This window comes from Narcine bancroftii, chromosome 5, assembly GCF_036971445.1.
Source record: "Narcine bancroftii isolate sNarBan1 chromosome 5, sNarBan1.hap1, whole genome shotgun sequence".
NCBI classification, from domain to species: Eukaryota; Metazoa; Chordata; class Chondrichthyes; order Torpediniformes; family Narcinidae; genus Narcine; species Narcine bancroftii.
In genome coordinates this window covers 252,853,063-252,870,964 of record NC_091473.1, presented here as the reverse complement: position 1 = coordinate 252,870,964, position 17,902 = coordinate 252,853,063, and the positions used below count along the sequence as shown (strand labels likewise).

Here is a 17,902-nt window from a genome sequence, read left to right as displayed (position 1 = left end):
TGTTTCCGCTGTGTTCAGTTTATTTTTTTCACTACCAATAAGGGATCACTTTTCCAAGGCATTCCAGGCGCTGCTTGGGGGAGCGCTCTGTCCCCTGGGCAGGTGGGGGCGCTGCAGGCGGAGAACGGCTCGATGGTTTGAGGCATGGAGCGATTGGTCTACCGGGCTGGAGGTGGCGCTGCAGCTGGGGTGCGGCTCGCGTCCAGCCCGCAGCGGAGCGGTTTGCGTCGTGAGGCGTTTGGTCAGCCGGGCCGGAGGGGGCGCTGTGGTCGTGGAAGGTGGAAGGTGAACGGCGGGCTGCGGTCGATGTGAGGTGGCCCGTGGACGCGAGCGAGCCGAGGCCCGAGGCCGGGCGGGATGGGGGTGACTTGGTGAGGAGGGTTGCGTTCGCGTTGCAGTCGCTCCCTGTTGTGCGGGGGTGAGAGGGAAGGGGGTGGGGGTGAGGGGGCATGGAAGGGGGTGGGGGGCACGGAAGGGGGGGAGGGGGCACGGAAGGGGGTGGGGGCACGGAAGGGGGGGAGGGGGCACGGAAGGGGGTGGGGGCACGGAAGGGGGTGGGGGCATGGAAGGGGGAGAGGGGGCATGGAAGGGGTGGGGGGCATGGAAGGGGGAGGGGGCACGGAAGGGGGAGGGGGCACGGAAGGGGGTGGGGGCACGGAAGGGGGTGGGGGCACGGAAGGGGGTGGGGGGCACGGAAGGGGGTGGGGGGCACGGAAGGGGGTGGGGGGCACGGAAGGGTGGGGGGGCACGGAAGGGGGTGGGGGCACGGAAGGGGGAGAGGGGGCATGGAAGGGGTGGGGGGCATGGAAGGGGGAGGGGGCATGGAAGGGGGTGAGGGGGCATGGAAGGAGGTGGGGGCATGGAAGGGGGGAGGGGGAAGATGGGGAGGTGAAGTTTCTGGAATATGTAGGGGGTCGTTGGAGATGAGGGATTAAGGTGGGGAGAGACAGGAAAGGGAAAGAGACACGGGGCAAGGAGGAGAGAGGCGCAGAGGGGGGAAGGGAAGAGGCGCAGAGGGGGGAATGGGAGAGAGACATGGAGGGAAGAAGGGGAGAGAGATGTGGGTGGGGGAGAAGCATGAGGGTAGAGCTATGGGGAAAGGCGCAGAGGTGGGGGGATGGACGAGGGGTTGGTCACTCAACATCCCAGACTCTCCTCCAAGCCTGACCTTATCAACACCCTCATCCTCCAGTCATTGATGTTGCAAGAAAGATAACTTAAGTGGCAACTAGTTGGGGGGCGAGGAGTGGGGGGCGAGGAGTGGGGGGGCGAGGAGTGGGGGGGCGAGGAGTGGGGGACTAGGAGTGGGGGTCTAGGAGTGGGAGTCTAGGAGTGGGAGTCTCGGAGTGGGAGTCTCGGAGTGGGAGTCTCGGAGTGGGAGTCTCGGAGTGGGAGTCTCGGAGTGGGAGTCTCGGAGTGGGAGTCTCGGAGTGGGAGTCTCGGAGTGGGAGTCTCGGAGTGGGAGTCTCGGAGTGGGAGTCTCGGAGTGGGAGTCTCGGAGTGGGAGTCTCGGAGTGGGAGTCTCGGAGTGGGAGTCTCGGAGTGGGAGTCTCGGAGTGGGAGTCTCGGAGTGGGAGTCTCGGAGTGGGAGTCTCGGAGTGGGAGTCTCGGAGTGGGAGTCTCGGAGTGGGAGTCTCGGAGTGGGAGTCTCGGAGTGGGAGTCTCGGAGTGGGAGTCTCGGAGTGGGAGTCTCGGAGTGGGAGTCTCGGAGTGGGAGTCTCGGAGTGGGAGTCTCGGAGTGGGAGTCTCGGAGTGGGAGTCTCGGAGTGGGAGTCTCGGAGTGGGAGTCTCGGAGTGGGAGTCTCGGAGTGGGAGTCTCGGAGTGGGAGTCTAGGAGTGGGACTAGTTGGGACAAGGAGTGCTGGTGTCAGTTCTTTTCATGGTTCCTTTTATAAACAATTGTACTGGTCTTGTGTGATAATTTTTTAAAAATCACTCCTGTGACCCATGAGCATTTTGAGCAGGTGATGTAGTTGTTTAAACAGGGACAGCAATGCTGTCTCCTTGCTCCTTCAAGGATTGGGGTTCCTTTGTTATTTTGTAATAAAAACAGTACAATATTACAAGGAAAATGTTTTCGTCTGCTGTAAGGCAGTCAGTTTCACCATCGGCAGAAACTGTCTGAAGCGCCTCTTATTGTCAGATAAAGAGAAGCAAAAGAGAGTCTCCTCAAATTCACTGAATGTCCGTGGATTCACCTCCAGCGCTCCCACAGACACAAGAGTCCAGTCCAAAAACCATCAGCAACGTGAACTCAAGATCCGAACCAACACGATCAGGAAATTTTTAGTGCCCTCTGTGCCCTCTTTCATCCCAGTTCCAATACCTGATGCCCCTTCAGCCAGTCTCAAGCCCATGTCCAGCAGTCCACAGCCTGGTGTGAATCACTCAACTGCAGTCGCCGGTAGTCCACAGCCTGCAAGGGTTCATCGCCTTGATTCACCAACAACCCACCGCCTGTGTTTCTTCTGCCTCAGAGTCCCTCACTGGTCCTCTGCCATGGTCACCGACCTGTTGGAATGTCTCCTCTGCTTCTTCTCAGAGGTGTTCTCCCTGTCTCTGCTGCCCTGCACTTGTCCTCTGCTTCCCCAGAGTCTGAAACCCCCTGTGCCCGTGCCAATCGCGGGCGCCACTATCTTGAGCCAGACCCCACGGTCACAAGATTTTCAAATCAAACCACAGTCAACTCCATTAACAGTTCAGTCAAAGCCTGTACGGAGCTCACATTTGGGCGGTTGGACTCTGTGGGAGCTCTGTGTCTCCACTCCCTGCTCTCTTGGGTCCCCACCAATGGCAGTGCGCACAGCAGCTCTAGCAGCGCTGCCATTGAGCTGAAAATCCATGTTCTGGGATCCTGATGCAGGCTCTCAACCTAAAACATCAACCATCTGCCTTTACAGATGCTGCTTGGCTTGCAGAATTCCTCCAAGTTTTACATCCTTCTATCAGAGAACATTTTTTGTCAGCCCTCTGCCCCATTCTCCTATCACTTGGATCCTTTCCTTCCTCTTCCCACCAAATTCACCTATCACCTTTACATCAGTGTTCCTTACCCAAGGAAGGTGCAGTCAGTGGTGTCTGGAAGAATGATCATCTCAACCATGACTCTACTGGGTTTGCTAATCTGCTGATCTGTTTTTTCAGTGTTTCCCAGATTCCAGCAGTTGAGGGAAAGAGTGTGCAGCAAGCAGTGGAGATGCTAACAAAGAAGCTGGAGCTACTGGGTGCTGTTAAGCAGGGGACTTTTTGTGTGGACTGTGAAACGTATCATGCAGTAACTACAGTCACTATCCCAGGTAACTATCAGTAACTACTGTCACTGTCCCAGGTAACTATCAGTAACTACTGTCACTGTCCCAGGTAACTATCAGTAACTACTGTCACTGTCCCAGGTAACTATCAGTAACTACTGTCACTGTCCCAGGTAACTATCAGTAACTACTGTCACTGTCCCAGGTAACTATCAGTAACTACTGTCACTGTCCCAGGTAACTATCAGTAACTACTGTCACTGTCCCAGGTAACTATCAGTAACTACTATCACTGTCCCAGGTAACTATCAGTAACTACTGTCACTGTCCCAGGTAACTATCAGTAACTACTGTCACTGTCCCAGGTAACTATCAGTAACTACTGTCACTGTCCCAGGTAACTATCAGTAACTACTGTCACTGTCCCAGGTAACTATCAGTAACTACTGTCACTGTCCCAGGTAACTATCAGTAACTACTGTCACTGTCCCAGGTAACTATCAGTAACTACTGTCACTGTCCCAGGTAACTATCAGTAACTACTGTCACTGTCCCAGGTAACTATCAGTAACTACTGTCACTGTCCCAGGTAACTATCAGTAACTACTGTCACTGTCCCAGGTAACTATCAGTAACTACTGTCACTGTCCCAGGTAACTATCAGTAACTACTGTCACTGTCCCAGGTAACTATCAGTAACTACTGTCACTGTCCCACGTAACTATCAGTAACTACTGTCACTGTCCCAGGTAACTATCAGTAACTACTGTCACTGTCCCAGGTAACTATCAGTAACTACTGTCACTGTCCCAGGTAACTATCAGTAACTACTGTCACTGTCCCAGGTAACTATCAGTAACTACTGTCACTGTCCCAGTTAACTATCAGTAACTACTGTCACTGTCCCAGGTAACTATCAGTAACTACTGTCACTGTCCCAGGTAACTATCAGTAACTACTGTCACTGTCCCAGGTAACTATCAGTAACTACTGTCACTGTCCCAGGTAACTATCAGTAACTACTGTCACTGTCCCAGGTAACTATCAGTAACTACTGTCACTGTCCCAGGTAACTATCAGTAACTACTGTCACTGTCCCAGGTAACTATCAGTAACTACTGTCACTGTCCCAGGTAACTATCAGTAACTACTGTCACTGTCCCAGGTAACTATCAGTAACTACTGTCACTGTCCCAGGTAACTATCAGAGAAATGTCAATGTAAGGAGGGGTGGTGGAAATAAAACCATTTGCTGTAAGAAGTTTGTACATTCTTCCTGTGACCTGTGTGGGTTGTCCCTGGGTGTTTCAGTTTTCTCCCATCCATGGGTCTCAATGTCCAGAATTGGCTTCTACCATGTTCCAAATCAAATTTTTTTTTAAAATTAAAATAATGAGTAAGTCTGGCTTCATCTGTGGGAAGAGAAATGTTTCAGATAGAAGATCCTTTGTCAGAAGTGGGAAGGAGACAGAAAAGGTTTGTAGGGTGATATCTCTGATTGGGTAAAACCAGGGGTGACAATGGGGATAAACTGTCAACAAAGTTATCTGGTCAATGAGTGAATGGGAGCAGTTGGAGAGTAAGAATGTTGGGAGTTGCAAAATGTAGAGCAGGAGATTGCACCCAGCAAGTCCAGACTGACAGGAAAAATAGGGGAGAATGATAAAGAACAAACAAGCTGAACCAAGATCAATAATTGTGATTATTCCTTCACATGGAGAAGTCAGTGAACCTACCCAATCTGTGGCTTGATTATTAAAAATTATATATATTTTTAAATGGAAGAATTTCTAAGAATTATTCTACAGTTCCTTGAGCGGGTTGAAATGTAGAAATGAGCAAGATCCCAGTCTGTGAGTTGAGTAGGGCAGTGGTTGAAGCCTTGCACTAGTCCTGAATGGTAATAAGCTATCAGTCACATACAGTGAGGAGTGGGAAACATTTTGGGACGTTAGTACGCAACTTGAAGAGTGACTATTTAACAGTCAATATTTTTAAAGAGGCGCTGCCTCAAGAAGGCAGCCTCTATCCTCAAGGACCCTCACCACCCAGGCCATGCCCTCTTCACACTGCTACCCTTAGGAAAAAGGTACAGGAGCCTGAAGACACACACCCATTGTTACAAAAACAGCTTCTTCTCTCCACCATCAAATTTCTGATCAGTGAGCCTTAAGGCACCACCTCCCTTTTTTCTTTTTTTTTGCACTAATTATTTATTTTTAAACATTGCATTTACGGACTCTAATTTACAGCAATTTTGCACCTGTGTTGAACAATATTGCTGCCACAAAACAAATTTTGTGATGCATTCATGGCAATAAACCTGATACTGATAAGTTAACCTCTTTTGTTAACACTCTCCATAGGGACTTTGGAGACTGAAAAGAAATGTGTCACCCTCTGATAAGTACTGCTGCATAACTGGAAATCTGATTATATTGTAAAGGAAAATATTACAGATAAGAACAATTCCCAGCTAGAAATCTTATTTTAAATTGCACTGTACTTACAAAGAATATTACCCTCTTCCCATGCACCCAGTAGTTGTGGTAATATTTCTGCACCCTGTTACAGGAAAGTGTACTGACTGTAAATTCGATGAAACAAAAATAATTCCTTCATTTTGCTGAATCTTAGTTACATTAGAATTAAAATCATTTGAAAAGGCTAAGTGAAAATTGGCCTTTATTTCAAGAAGTGAATACTTAGGATGAAATTTGTGTAACAGTGGAATAGCATGGTTGGCAGAGCGGTTAGCAGTTTCAATCCTGCACTGCCTATAAGGATTGGTACATTCTCCCTGTGTCTGTGGGTTTCCTTCCACATTTTAGGTTCAGTCTCCAAAGTCCCTATGGAGAGTGTTAACAAAAGAGGTTAACTTATCAGTATCAGGTTTATTGCCATGAATGTGTCACAAAATTTATTTTGTGGCAGCAATATTGTTCAACACAGGTGCAAAATTGCTGTAAATTAGAGTCCATAAATATAATTGGGCGGCAAGGGCTCATGGGCCGAAATGGCCTGTTACTATGCTGTATGTCTAAATTTAATACTCAGCTTCATTCAATAAGAAACGCACAGCTAGGATCAATTAACTCACCTCTGCTCTCAGAGGAATGGATCAACGCTACTCAGTTTGACCATCCCCAGAATTATACCAGCAAGTGGAATTTACAAGGAGAATTTGATCTTGTAATCAATGACATAGGCAGTGTGGTTGTTGATGCAGATGCAATCCTGCAGTTTACATGACAAACAGAGAAAAGGCAAGCCGCCTGTTACCCCACCAATTGAAACGTCAGGCTGCATCAAGGATGATACCCCAAATTAGAGACCCCTCCAATAACATAATATCTGATCCCAAGGAAATCATTGCTGCCTTTAAATCTTTCTGCTCATCACTCTATAAATCCAAATACCCTCTGACAACACCAAAATGAACCAGTTTCTTAACAATCTTACAACTCTGGTCATTGACCCCAACCTGCTTAAGGAACTGAACGCCTCACTCACTTTGGATGAGTTTATACTGTCAATTAAAGCAATGCACTCTCTTACAGCTCCAGATTCCAAGTGGAGTTTTATAAAAGATTTAATGATAAATTAGCTCCATTATTATTATCAGTGTTTAATGAAGCTCTGGATTGAGGTTTTATCAGCTACTTTAAACCAAGCATCAATAATTTTCCTGCTGAAGAGAGATAAGGATCCCATGTCATGTGTCATGTTAACTCTGCTTAATGCTGATGTCCAAGTGTTAGCCAAGACCATAGCATCTTGACTAGAAGGAGTGTTACTAAAGATTATATCTGAAGCGCAGATGTGAATTTTATATTTTTTCTTAGATTTTTTTTAAAAATCTGGTTGTTTGTGCAGATGGACACAAGTTGAGTAGGTCGTAAGTCAGGGAGTGCCTATAGTCCAACTTGATTTTGAAATTTCCAATCAACTCCAAACTTCAACAGTATTTTGTGGAAGAGTGCACCAGATCTCTGCTATTCTGAAGAATTGCTTCCTGTATCATAAAACAGTGTTACTTGTCATTTAACATTTGTACACTCTTCAACATCATTTACTCTGAACACTTAACAAAGTCTCTGGAATTTGTAATTAGGCTAGATGCTGAAAAAGCCTTTGATCGGGTATCTTTTTTCAGTATTAAAGAAATTTGGATTTGATAAAAAAATTTGTAACAGTTTCATACATTTCTATGAATAATTCAACATTACATACAATGTGGGTGCTCTACCTCAGATAGATTAGGTTACTGTGGGAGGAGGTACTTTGCAGGTTCCAAGCTTTTAGGAGTTAAATTGGGAGGATGTGGCATGGACATGTTTTCATTCCCTTTAGTATACAAGATTAAGGGGTGACCTAATTTAAATGTTAAGACGATTAAAAGATTTGTTTGGTTAGGTAGCAAGAAACTGCCTCCTGTGATGAGTGGATTGTGGAATATAGGAACATTTAAATTAGATCCCTGTATTCTTCAGAATAGTGGAAAACTCTTCCACAAAATACTGTTGAAGGTTGGAGTCAATTGAAAGTTTCGAGTTGGACAACAAGTACTCCCTGACTGACGACCTACTTGACTTGCGTCCATCTGAACATATGTCTGAATTTTTTTTTAAATTAAGAAAAAATATAAAATTTATGCAGTTTATTGTATTTGACAAACTATAACAGAGATAAAGGGCAAGTAAGAGCCAAAATGTATACACTTAACTTGTTATTCAGCGACCTGGATTCCATAGGCTGAGCGTAGCCATCTTGATTCCCATGCTCTAGTCTTTGGTTGGCGGATTTGGTAGGTTCGTGTATTGGAGTTCAGTTAGTGCATGCGGGAGTGTTAAGCGCCCTAACTATTTTGAATTTGCACCCTTAACTCTTGCCCATGTGCCAACCTAACTCCAATACAAGAACCCACTGCACACATGCCAACCAAACTCCAATACACGAAACTGCCAACTGAAAATTAACGCATGCGCACAGAAATCAAGATGGTCGCACCCAGCCTACAGACACCAGGATGCCAAATATCACTCTTACATGCCCTGTATCCCTGTTATAGTTTGTCAAATATGAGAAAAATCTGCGATAAAAAGGATTTGATTAAAAAGTTTGCTTTAAGGCTTGGGTACTCTATGTGCGCAGGCACAATTCTGACGTGCCCTTTCCGAGATACGGCTGATCCTTCGTCTCATGGTCGTAAGTTGGGGAGTACCTATATTTTTCTGTATGCGGGTAACATAACCAATAGAGACATAACGAGCATTGGGCACCATATCCATATCCTGAAGGGCTCAAGTCTGAAACATTGGTTCTGTATCTTTACCTTTGCTATACAAATTTCATTGTTTGCCCAAAATGTTGGCAATGTATTTGTTAAGAGCCCAAAATGTGTAATTCTTTTATTTACCTTGTTGAGTCGGCGTCCCATTGGTCACTGTGCGGTTGTCAGAGGCATCCCGAGTTTATTTGGCTTTCCATGGCCATCTTTGTTGGTGTGCACATGTGTGGTTCCAGGAGCAGGTGTATTTTTATATAAAACCTGGTGGCAACATAGAAGAAGGGTGAATAAGATCGCCATAACTTTTGTTGACCACTTTCATGGAGTTTAATACAGATGTTATTTATGGATATTTAATTTCAACGTTAAGAAGATAATTTTGTGTTAAAATAAGGGATTTAAATACACCTGGACGTATTGAAATAATTGAAAATGCATCACTAATAAATGTCTCACTTAGCCTTCAAGCGACTATTGATTGGATTGAAGTCGCCATAATATCTTTGTCTCCTATGGACGCTGAAAGAGAAGCTGAGTTTCTCCAGCATTTCAGTGTGTTTTTACTTCAACCACGGTGCCTGCAGACTTTTGCGTTTATTCTGGGAACTTTACTGAATATTTATTTGAAGCTGTTGCTGGATTAAAAGTGGGGTTCAAAGTACAATGAGGTTTGTCCCTTCACAGGTCCTGTGCCCATTACATCTCACGATCACTTCTCATTTTTCATCAGGGCAGCCTGCTAAGTTGATGTATGTGATGCACAACACTGAGTATCCTCTCAGCTGCTTTGCACTTTTCGAAAACGGGCCCTACCTGGTTGCGGACACAAACTTTGACACTCTCATGATCAAATTGAAGGGATTCTTCCAGAATGCCAAGAGCAACAAGATAGAAAGCCGCGGACCTCGCTATCAATACTGCGACTTCTTGATTAAGGTTGGGACAGTTACCATGGGACCCAGCGTCCGTGGCATTTCTGTTGAGGTAAGTTCATTACATCATCGCTTTTTTTACTGATGCTTGTCACATGCACCTTTTTAGATTTTTGTGACACTTTATTTTAAATTTAGAAATACGGCATGGTACCAGGCCTTTGCGACCCATGAGACCGTGCCGTTCAAATACCCCATTTAAACTACAACTCCAATACATTCTGAACGGTGGGAGGAAACCGGGGCACCTGGAGGAAACCCACGCAGACACAGGGAGAATAGGCAAACACCTTGCAGACAGTGCTGGATTTGAACCCGGGTCGCTGGCGCTGTAACAGCATTATATTAGATTCTTTAGCATAATTATACTTGTGGGTAGTAGGATCCATTTTATCCTTTCATATTGAGTGGTTGCTGCAGTCAAAGTTAAAAATTGTTTGGTGTAGATTTGCATCTACTTTGATTGACACCTTCCTCTGCAGGACAGTTTACTAGCACTGTTCTCTAGATAATGTTAGTAGCTTAAAAAAAAATTTATCCACCACAAACCAAATTTATACAGAGCTTTTGGTAAATTAGTGTACTGACTGACATGCAGAGAAAAGGTTAGTGAAGAAACCTTGAAGAGGAATGGGAAATCAAATGCTCATTTCGATTTAATTTTAAAACCATAAATCAAATTAATTTTTAATTCAGAATAGGAAGGGTGAGGTGGGCATGTTTCTCTGCAGAGGACTGTAAGTGATCAAAACCCCAGTGTTGATTTAATCAATGATGCATAAATATTAAAGATGATTGGCGTAGCGGCCAATTTGAGTACCTCCAAACTGATTTAATACCGTTGGTAAAATGTAACATCCATTTTATTATGTTGATGAGTTGATAAAGAAGTAATTGCAGAGCTATGAGCAAAGAGAAGAGGGGGAGACTAATTGCATGTCCACTGATTCATTGAAGATAGGAACAGAAGGCAGCAGTGGTGTCCCTTGAGCCCACGTCATTGGAACATAACACAGAACATGGGCCATTTAGCCCTTCTAGTCTTTGCCAAACTATAATTTTGCTTAGTCCCCCAACCTGCACCCATTCCATATCCCTCCATACCCCTCCCATCCACATACTTGTCCGAATTTTTCTTAAATGTTAAAATTGAGCCCGTCTTCACCACTTCAGCTGGCAGCTCGTTCCACACTCCCACCACTCTGTGAAGAAATTCCCCCTTGTGTTCCCACTAAACTTTTCACCTTTCACCCTTAACCCATGTCCTTTGGTTTGTATCTCATCTACCCTCAGTGGAAAAAGCGTATTTGCATTTACTCCATCTATACCCATTTAATAAACTTCTGACAAATAATAAGACCATAAGACATAGGAGCAGAAATAGGTCATTAAACCCATCGAGTTTGACCTGCCATTCAATCATGAATCCATTTTCCCACTCAGCCCTACTGCCCAGCCTTCTCCCCATAACTTTTAATGCCCTGGCTAATCATGAACCTATCAATCTCTGCCTTAACTACACCCAATGACCTGGTCTGTACAACCATCTTTGGCAACTATTTCCACAGATTCACCACCTGCTAGCTTGTCGCAGACTCTCCCACCATGGAAAGCAACCTTTCTATATCTACTCTGTCCATGCCTTTCAAAGTCCAAAATCTTTCAATGAGCTCTCCCCCTCCTTCTAAATTCCATGAATACAAGCCAAGAACTGTTTAATGTTCCTCATATGAAAACCCTTTCATTTCCGGAAACATCCTTGTTAACCTCATCAGCATATCCTTTCTTAAATGAGGAGCCCAGAACTGCTGACAATACTCCATGTGCGGTTTCACCCGTGCTTCTATTCTACACTCCAGGAATAAAGTCCTAACTGTTTCACCTTTCCCTGCAATTTGAGGTTGCTCTGTAACTGCACATGACACCTGCTGTTTCTCCATACTTTTGACAAAACTTAATCTTATTTAAAACTTACACATAACCAAGCATCACTTGCCATTTATTGAAGAGAGTTCTAAGTAAGAATTGTTTATTGTCACCTGCACGAATATAAAGTGGAAAAACTTTATTTTGCATGTTTTCCATGCAAGTCAACCTTTCCTTGAACACATAAGGTAGCACCAAAAATAATGAATGTTGCAAAGAAAAGTTGAGGCGGGGTCATTTTACTAAGGAGAGGTCCGTTCAATAGTCTGACAGTGGAGAAGAAACTATCTTTAAACCTGATGTTGCATGCTTGTACACAAATGTATCTTCTGCCTGAGGAGAGGTCCGTTCAGTAGTCTGACAGTAGAGAAGAAACTATCTTTAAAGGAGTGAAGAATGTGTGACTAGGGTGGGATGGATCTTTTAATGTGTTGGCAATTTTCCAGAGGATGGAAGGGAAGTTGGTATAAATTTCTAACTTTTCACTGGGAGAAAAAGATGTGGTTCAAGGTTTTTCAGACTTTTATCCTCAATCCTGAATCAAATTTATGGTCACGAGCCAAGATACAGTGTTAGTGGTTGTTTTGCAAGCAAATTAGTCCACATCTCATGCATAGAACAACAAGTAAAACACAGTACAAAAGTTCAGAGAGATTAATTGCCCAGTCTGTAGAAGTAGTGTCCATCTACTACTGTCTGAATTTCACCATCGGCTGCTGAGAGTACATGGTAGGCTTTCTATCTGGCTACAACAACCTTGTCTTCATCCAGTGCCTATTATATTTTCAGAGCTCGTCACATTTATGTTTTTTCCTCATTTGTGCTCGGCTAAACTTGCAACTTCTAATGGAATAATTAACACTAGCTCTTTCAGTATGGAACAATGAATAACTAATGTATATACTCGTGTAATAGTTGATCCCGTGTAAAAGTCAACCTGCCCCCCCCCCCCATGGCCAAAAAATTGTGTATTTTCTTTATATCCCGTGTAAAAGTCAAAACCCCCCCCCCACCCCATTTTTGACCCTGGGTGTCCCCCCATCTGAGCTTCCGATGCCCCGACTGCAGATGCTCACCTCGGCTGTCTGATCGCTGGAACTCTCGACGGGCCGAGTGCAGATCCTCGCCTCAGCTGCCCACCCATTGGAGCTCCCAAAGCCCCAACCGTGGAACCTTACCTCGACTGTCTGCCCACTGGAGCTCCCAGCGTCCTGACCGCAGATCCTCGCTTCAACTGCCTGCTCATCCGAGCTCTCGACACACTATAAGCTCCCAAAGCCCCAACCATGGAACCTTACCTCGACTGTCTGCCCACTGGAGCTCCCAGCGTCCTGACCGCAGATCCTCGCTTCAACTGCCTGCTCATCCGAGCTCTCGACACACTATAAGTGGGCTTATCACCCAGTCCTGGCCATCTGAGCTCCTGACTCCTCGAACGATTCAGGTACTCAAATTTGACCCAAAAATTGGTCCCCAAAACTTGAGTATATAATGTATAAAATTTTCACAAGCAAAATAAGAGTAGAATTTTATCCTTTGGCACTCAAAGAGAGCTGCAAAGCCTGCTTTGTAAGGGAAATATAAACATAAGTAGCTCTCTAAGGTAGTACACCAGAAACTGAAATGAAAGCAGGAGTAGAACAAGGCAGCCCCTTAAGCATGCCCTGTCGTTCAAGAAGATTATGGCTGATCCATCTTTGGTCTTAATGCCACTTTCTTGCTCTTCCCCCCATATCCCTTGGCAGCTAATTAGTAGAAAAAGGCCTTAATGCCTTCTCCCTGGAGCTTTCTTCGTGTATCAATCCAAATGGGGAAATGTTTGAAGCTTTCAGCTTTTTTGCTATTATTGAAACTGCCTCAGTTGCCTCAGTGCATTCCCAGCTAAAACATTCGGTGTGGAGCAAGGTTTTCCTTCTTTTTATCTATCACCTTTATTCTTTTCCTATTTTGCTGAGGAAAAATAATTCAAGAAGCAAGCTGCTGGAGGAACTCAGTGGGTCACGTGATATTTGTGGATAGAAATGGATAGGAAACAGCTTGATTTGGAACCCAGCATCAGGACTGGAAAGGGAGAGGAAAGAAGGGCCGAATTAGAGGGGTAGGGGTCAGTAAGGGAGAGGTGGATCAAGGGGAGGTGAAGGGTGATGGATGGAGCTAGATTCACAAGCAGGAGGGGTGGAGTTGGGAGTCCAGACAGTGATGGGTAGAAGCAGGGAAAGAGGGAAGAAAATTAGAGAAAAAAAGGCTGATGGAAACAAGAAGGTCAGGAGAAGGTGGAGACTGCAGCTGAAGTAAGAAGATTGATGGAACCTGATATAGGAAGGATGGCAGCCACAGGAGAAAACTGTGGGAAGGGGACACAGTAGGATGGTAGGTGAATAGAGAAGGAGGAAAAAGGAACTGTTTTCAGGACTGGGGGTACTTGTGTGAGAGGACCTGGGTGGATGAAGAGAAAGGGAAAAGCAGTTCCTCACTCTCTATCTATATACGTAAGTCAGGGAGTACCTGTACTTACATTAGGTGTTGGTAAGTGGTGGATCCAGGTCACTAAATTTGTTCCAATACTTCAGCAGTGTTTCAGTCACCCTGAAGCACTGAGACTTTGTTCAAGTTGATAAGCAACATTATTTTACTGGTGTGAAGTTTGTTCGGGAGTCTAATAATGAGTTTGTTTAAGAATTTGATAAAGATGTGAGAGTTTATTGCCATAAACATAAGTACAATGTAGAGATGCAGCAAAGATGTAGGTAACATCAAGAAGGATGCTGTATAAATCCTTAACTAGCATGAGTTAGTGAGGATTCGGAACTTGTATTGTATATATGGTTAAATATGCCTTGTAAAAGAAAAAAATATTCTTCATTCCAGGTGGAATACTGCCCCTGTATTGTGTCAAGTGACTGTTGGAATCTCATGATGGAATTCATGCAAAGTTTCATGGGAAACCACACCCCTGGCATCCCTTCTGTCTTCTCAGCAAAACAGGATGGGATTTATACACCGACAGACACAGCCATTCAGTATATGGAGCTGTTCAATAAGATTCGGAAACAGCAACAGGCTCCTGTGTCAGGAATTAGATAGTCTGCTTTCATGCATGGGTTTTGTACTTGCAAAACTAAACCACTACTTTATTGAATCTGAAATTTAAATCTTTTCAGTAAGGAATGAGATGATTGTACCAGTAAACCAGGCAATGAAATACAATCAGCATCGACTGGAAGTTAAAAACATTACAATAAAACATGAAATTCCTGTTGGACACTGAGCCTCTCGATGTGCACGTGCCGCCATCTTGAACAGGCTCCCTCGAAGTGTCACAATGATCTCGCGGTACTATTTTTTAAAAGAACCGGAATTGATGCTGCAACTTTACACCTTGTTTCCAATGTCCTGAACTGCTCTGTGAAGTTCTCTGTTTTCTTTAAATTACCTGTTCAACTCCTTGCAGTGACTCGCCTGCCTGTGAAATAAATGAAGCAGCGTTCCTCATTCATGGTGTGGCATGAAGAATTCAATGTCATGAGCTTCTACTGCTGTAAAGGAGAACTGGATGAACTTGTTTGTTCACAGTCAAGGAGGTGGCTTGATTCATCTTCCTAATTAAATCCAGGGATCCATGAAAATGGTATAAATAGCTTATTCAGACATTCTTTCTAACTCTGGGAGTGCATGGAATGCAGATGGTAAACTGCACAGAAACTGAAAATTGTGGAGAAAAGCCTCTTGCTCCTGACAACTAATTAACTCAAAACAAAAATGTTGGAAATCAGAAATAAAAGCAGAGGCCAAACTGCTGAGCAGGGAGAAGAGTTTGGAGAGAGAAAATCACCCTTAATTATTAACTGTTAATTATCCATTGATGTTATTATCTTGCCAGACAATCTTTTTAATTAAACAAAATTTATCCTTTAGTTAAAGACAGAAAATCTGCAAATGCTGTGATTTTAGTTTACCCAAAAGTTTTGGAGAAATTCAGCAGATCACACAGCAAAGATAAGGGTACGTAACCACCGTTTTGGGCCTGAGCCCTTCGTCAAGGAATGAGCCTAAATCAGACAGGCTCCTGAATAAAATGGTGTGGGGAATGGAGAGTTGAAGTTGTGGGGGGGGGGGGGGAAGATGGAGGGTTGGGGAGATCAGGTTGGAGGTGGCAGGCAGGTCAGTAGGGGGGGAGGTGGAGGGAAGGGCGGTTCATTAGGGAGTTGGGGGGGGAGCTAAAGCTCTAAGGCCTGGGGGATGCAAATCAGGAACTCAGGGGAGTTTGGGGGGGTCTGAGGGTTGGGGGGGGAAAAAGGGGAATTTCTAAGGAATAGGTAGGATGAGTAGAGAGAGGTGTGAGGGGATAGAGAAGGATAAGGAGTGGGGGGGATGAGGCAGTGGAGGTATCCAAGATGTCAGCCCTGTGGAGGCTGAAGTTGGTACAGGAACCGGCAATGGATTTGGCAAGGATGCCAGAGGAGGGTCCTTTACCTTCCCTGCTTAGAGCTCAATCAATGTAAATTTGCTCAAAGCGGGACTAAATGTCCTTTAACATAAGAGTTTGTAAATGACTTCTTATCCAATGGAGATTAAATATTGTGCAAAAATGTTAATTGGTTCAGCTCCACTGGGGGAAGTGGCTCTTTTTAGAAAAACCTTGCAAATCACAAGGCATTTTTACACAGCCACTGAACAGTGGAAAATTTCAGGAAAATTTGTGCACCGATGGCAGTTTTAAAATGCTGTTCAGAATTTTTAATGCAAATTCCATCCCGTAATTTTTCCACTCGTACCCCAACACATTTTTAAGGAGCGGCTGTGGGATAAATTGACCATCATTAGGACCATCATCGCCTAATGAATACGACGTTCTCCTTCTGACAAATTCCACAACACCAAAAGGCTGTGTAAAGGTGCCCCTGTGTAAACGACCACATCAGGACACACCAGAGGTAAGTATGCTCATTTTTTTCAGAATCATTCCAAAGTTTCTGTGTAAAAATGCCAACAGATAGTTGACTTCTGATCAAAATGCACATGTACAACGGACAACTCAGCTGCAGACTCACGGAAGCACTGATCTTGCCCTCTCTGCTGCCTATGTGGAATTTGCACATTCTCTCGCGGCCGCATGGGTTTCCCCTGAAAGCTCTGATTTTCTCCCACATCCCAAAGACGTGGATTGGGTCAGTTAATAGCCACGGCAAATCACCCCTAGGGTACAGGAGAAGTTGGGGTATGGTGGGGGCATTTGAGGGGAATGTTTTAGAGACAATTAGTGGGGAGGGGGGGGAGCAGTATTGTTCTGAGCTGGAATGGACTAGATGGGCTGAAAGGCTGCCTCTTATGCTGTCAGGACATGGAACACAGTGGCTCATGACCAAACATCTGACTGAGGTGTGCTTCACAATCTCACACAGAACAACTTAGTACAACTTAGCAAATGTTTTTTTTTTCATTTGTATCTTGGAATTTATTATTTGTAGAAGCTGGTTAATTAAAATGTTTTTTTTATTCGAAGGATTCGATGGTTTAGCATTTTATTTGGGGAGGCCTGAACTTTTTCAAAGATAGAACAAATAATTACCTATCTTATTCTCATAATTAGTGCTTTTAGCACCATGCAACTTTTTCTATTGTATTGTTTAAAGTCAAAGAAGCAACAATATGCAGTATTTCTGGACAATTATAAGAAATAGGAGGAGGAGGAGTCGGCCGTCAAGCCGGCTCCACCATTCAGTGAGATCACGGCTGATCTGATGATTGGCTCATCTCCACCTATCTGCCTTTTCTCCATATCGCTTAATTCCCCTACTTTGTAAAAATCTATCCAACCTTGTCTTAAATATATTTACTGAGGTCGCCTCCACTGCTTCAATGGGCAGTGAATTCCATCCATTTATCACCCTCTGGGAAATACAGTTCCTCCTCAGCTCCATCCTGAATCTTGAGGTTATTTCCCCCATTTCTACCTTCTCTCATCAAGTCCAAAACGTATGTAACAATGAGGTGTCAAATATTTTACATTTGTCACAAAGTGAACTAATATCAGAATAAATCTGAGCAAGTTCGACTTTGGAGAAATGGGCATGATGTAGCACTTTGAATTGAATAATTGACCCACCTCTACCTTATCTATGCCTTTCATAATTTGATATGTTTCTATAAGATCCCCTCTCATTCTTCTAAATTAAAGCAAGTGCAGCCGCAGCCCAATTAATCTTTCCTCATAGGCCAACCCCCTCTGGAATTAATCTGGTGAACCTCCCTCTGGACTGCCTCCAAAGCCAGTATATCCTTCCTCAATTAACACCAGAACTCCACGCAGTTCTCCAGATGCAGCCTCACCAGGACCTTGTACAGTTACAGCAGAACCACCCCCCCCCCCCCGCTCCAAAATTCAGTCCCTCCAGCAATGATGGCCAACGTTCCATTTGCTTTCTTGATATCTTGCTTCACCTGGAAACCACCCTTTTGCTGCCATCGCATGCAGTTTAAATAATACTCTGATCTATTTTTCC

At 44.5% G+C, this 17,902-nt stretch overlaps 1 protein-coding gene across 1 annotated transcript; it reads left to right on the top strand.

The window, feature by feature from the left end:
- The first annotated feature begins 254 nt into the window (after positions 1-254).
- med20 (mediator complex subunit 20) lies at positions 255-15,313 on the top strand. Its single transcript, XM_069936468.1, has 4 exons — positions 255-371; positions 3,145-3,296; positions 9,272-9,525; positions 14,268-15,313. The coding sequence occupies exons 1-4, from the start codon at positions 358-360 to the stop codon at positions 14,481-14,483; spliced, it is 636 nt and encodes a 211-aa protein (XP_069792569.1). The 5' UTR covers positions 255-357; the 3' UTR covers positions 14,484-15,313.
- The last annotated feature ends 2,589 nt before the right edge of the window (positions 15,314-17,902 follow it).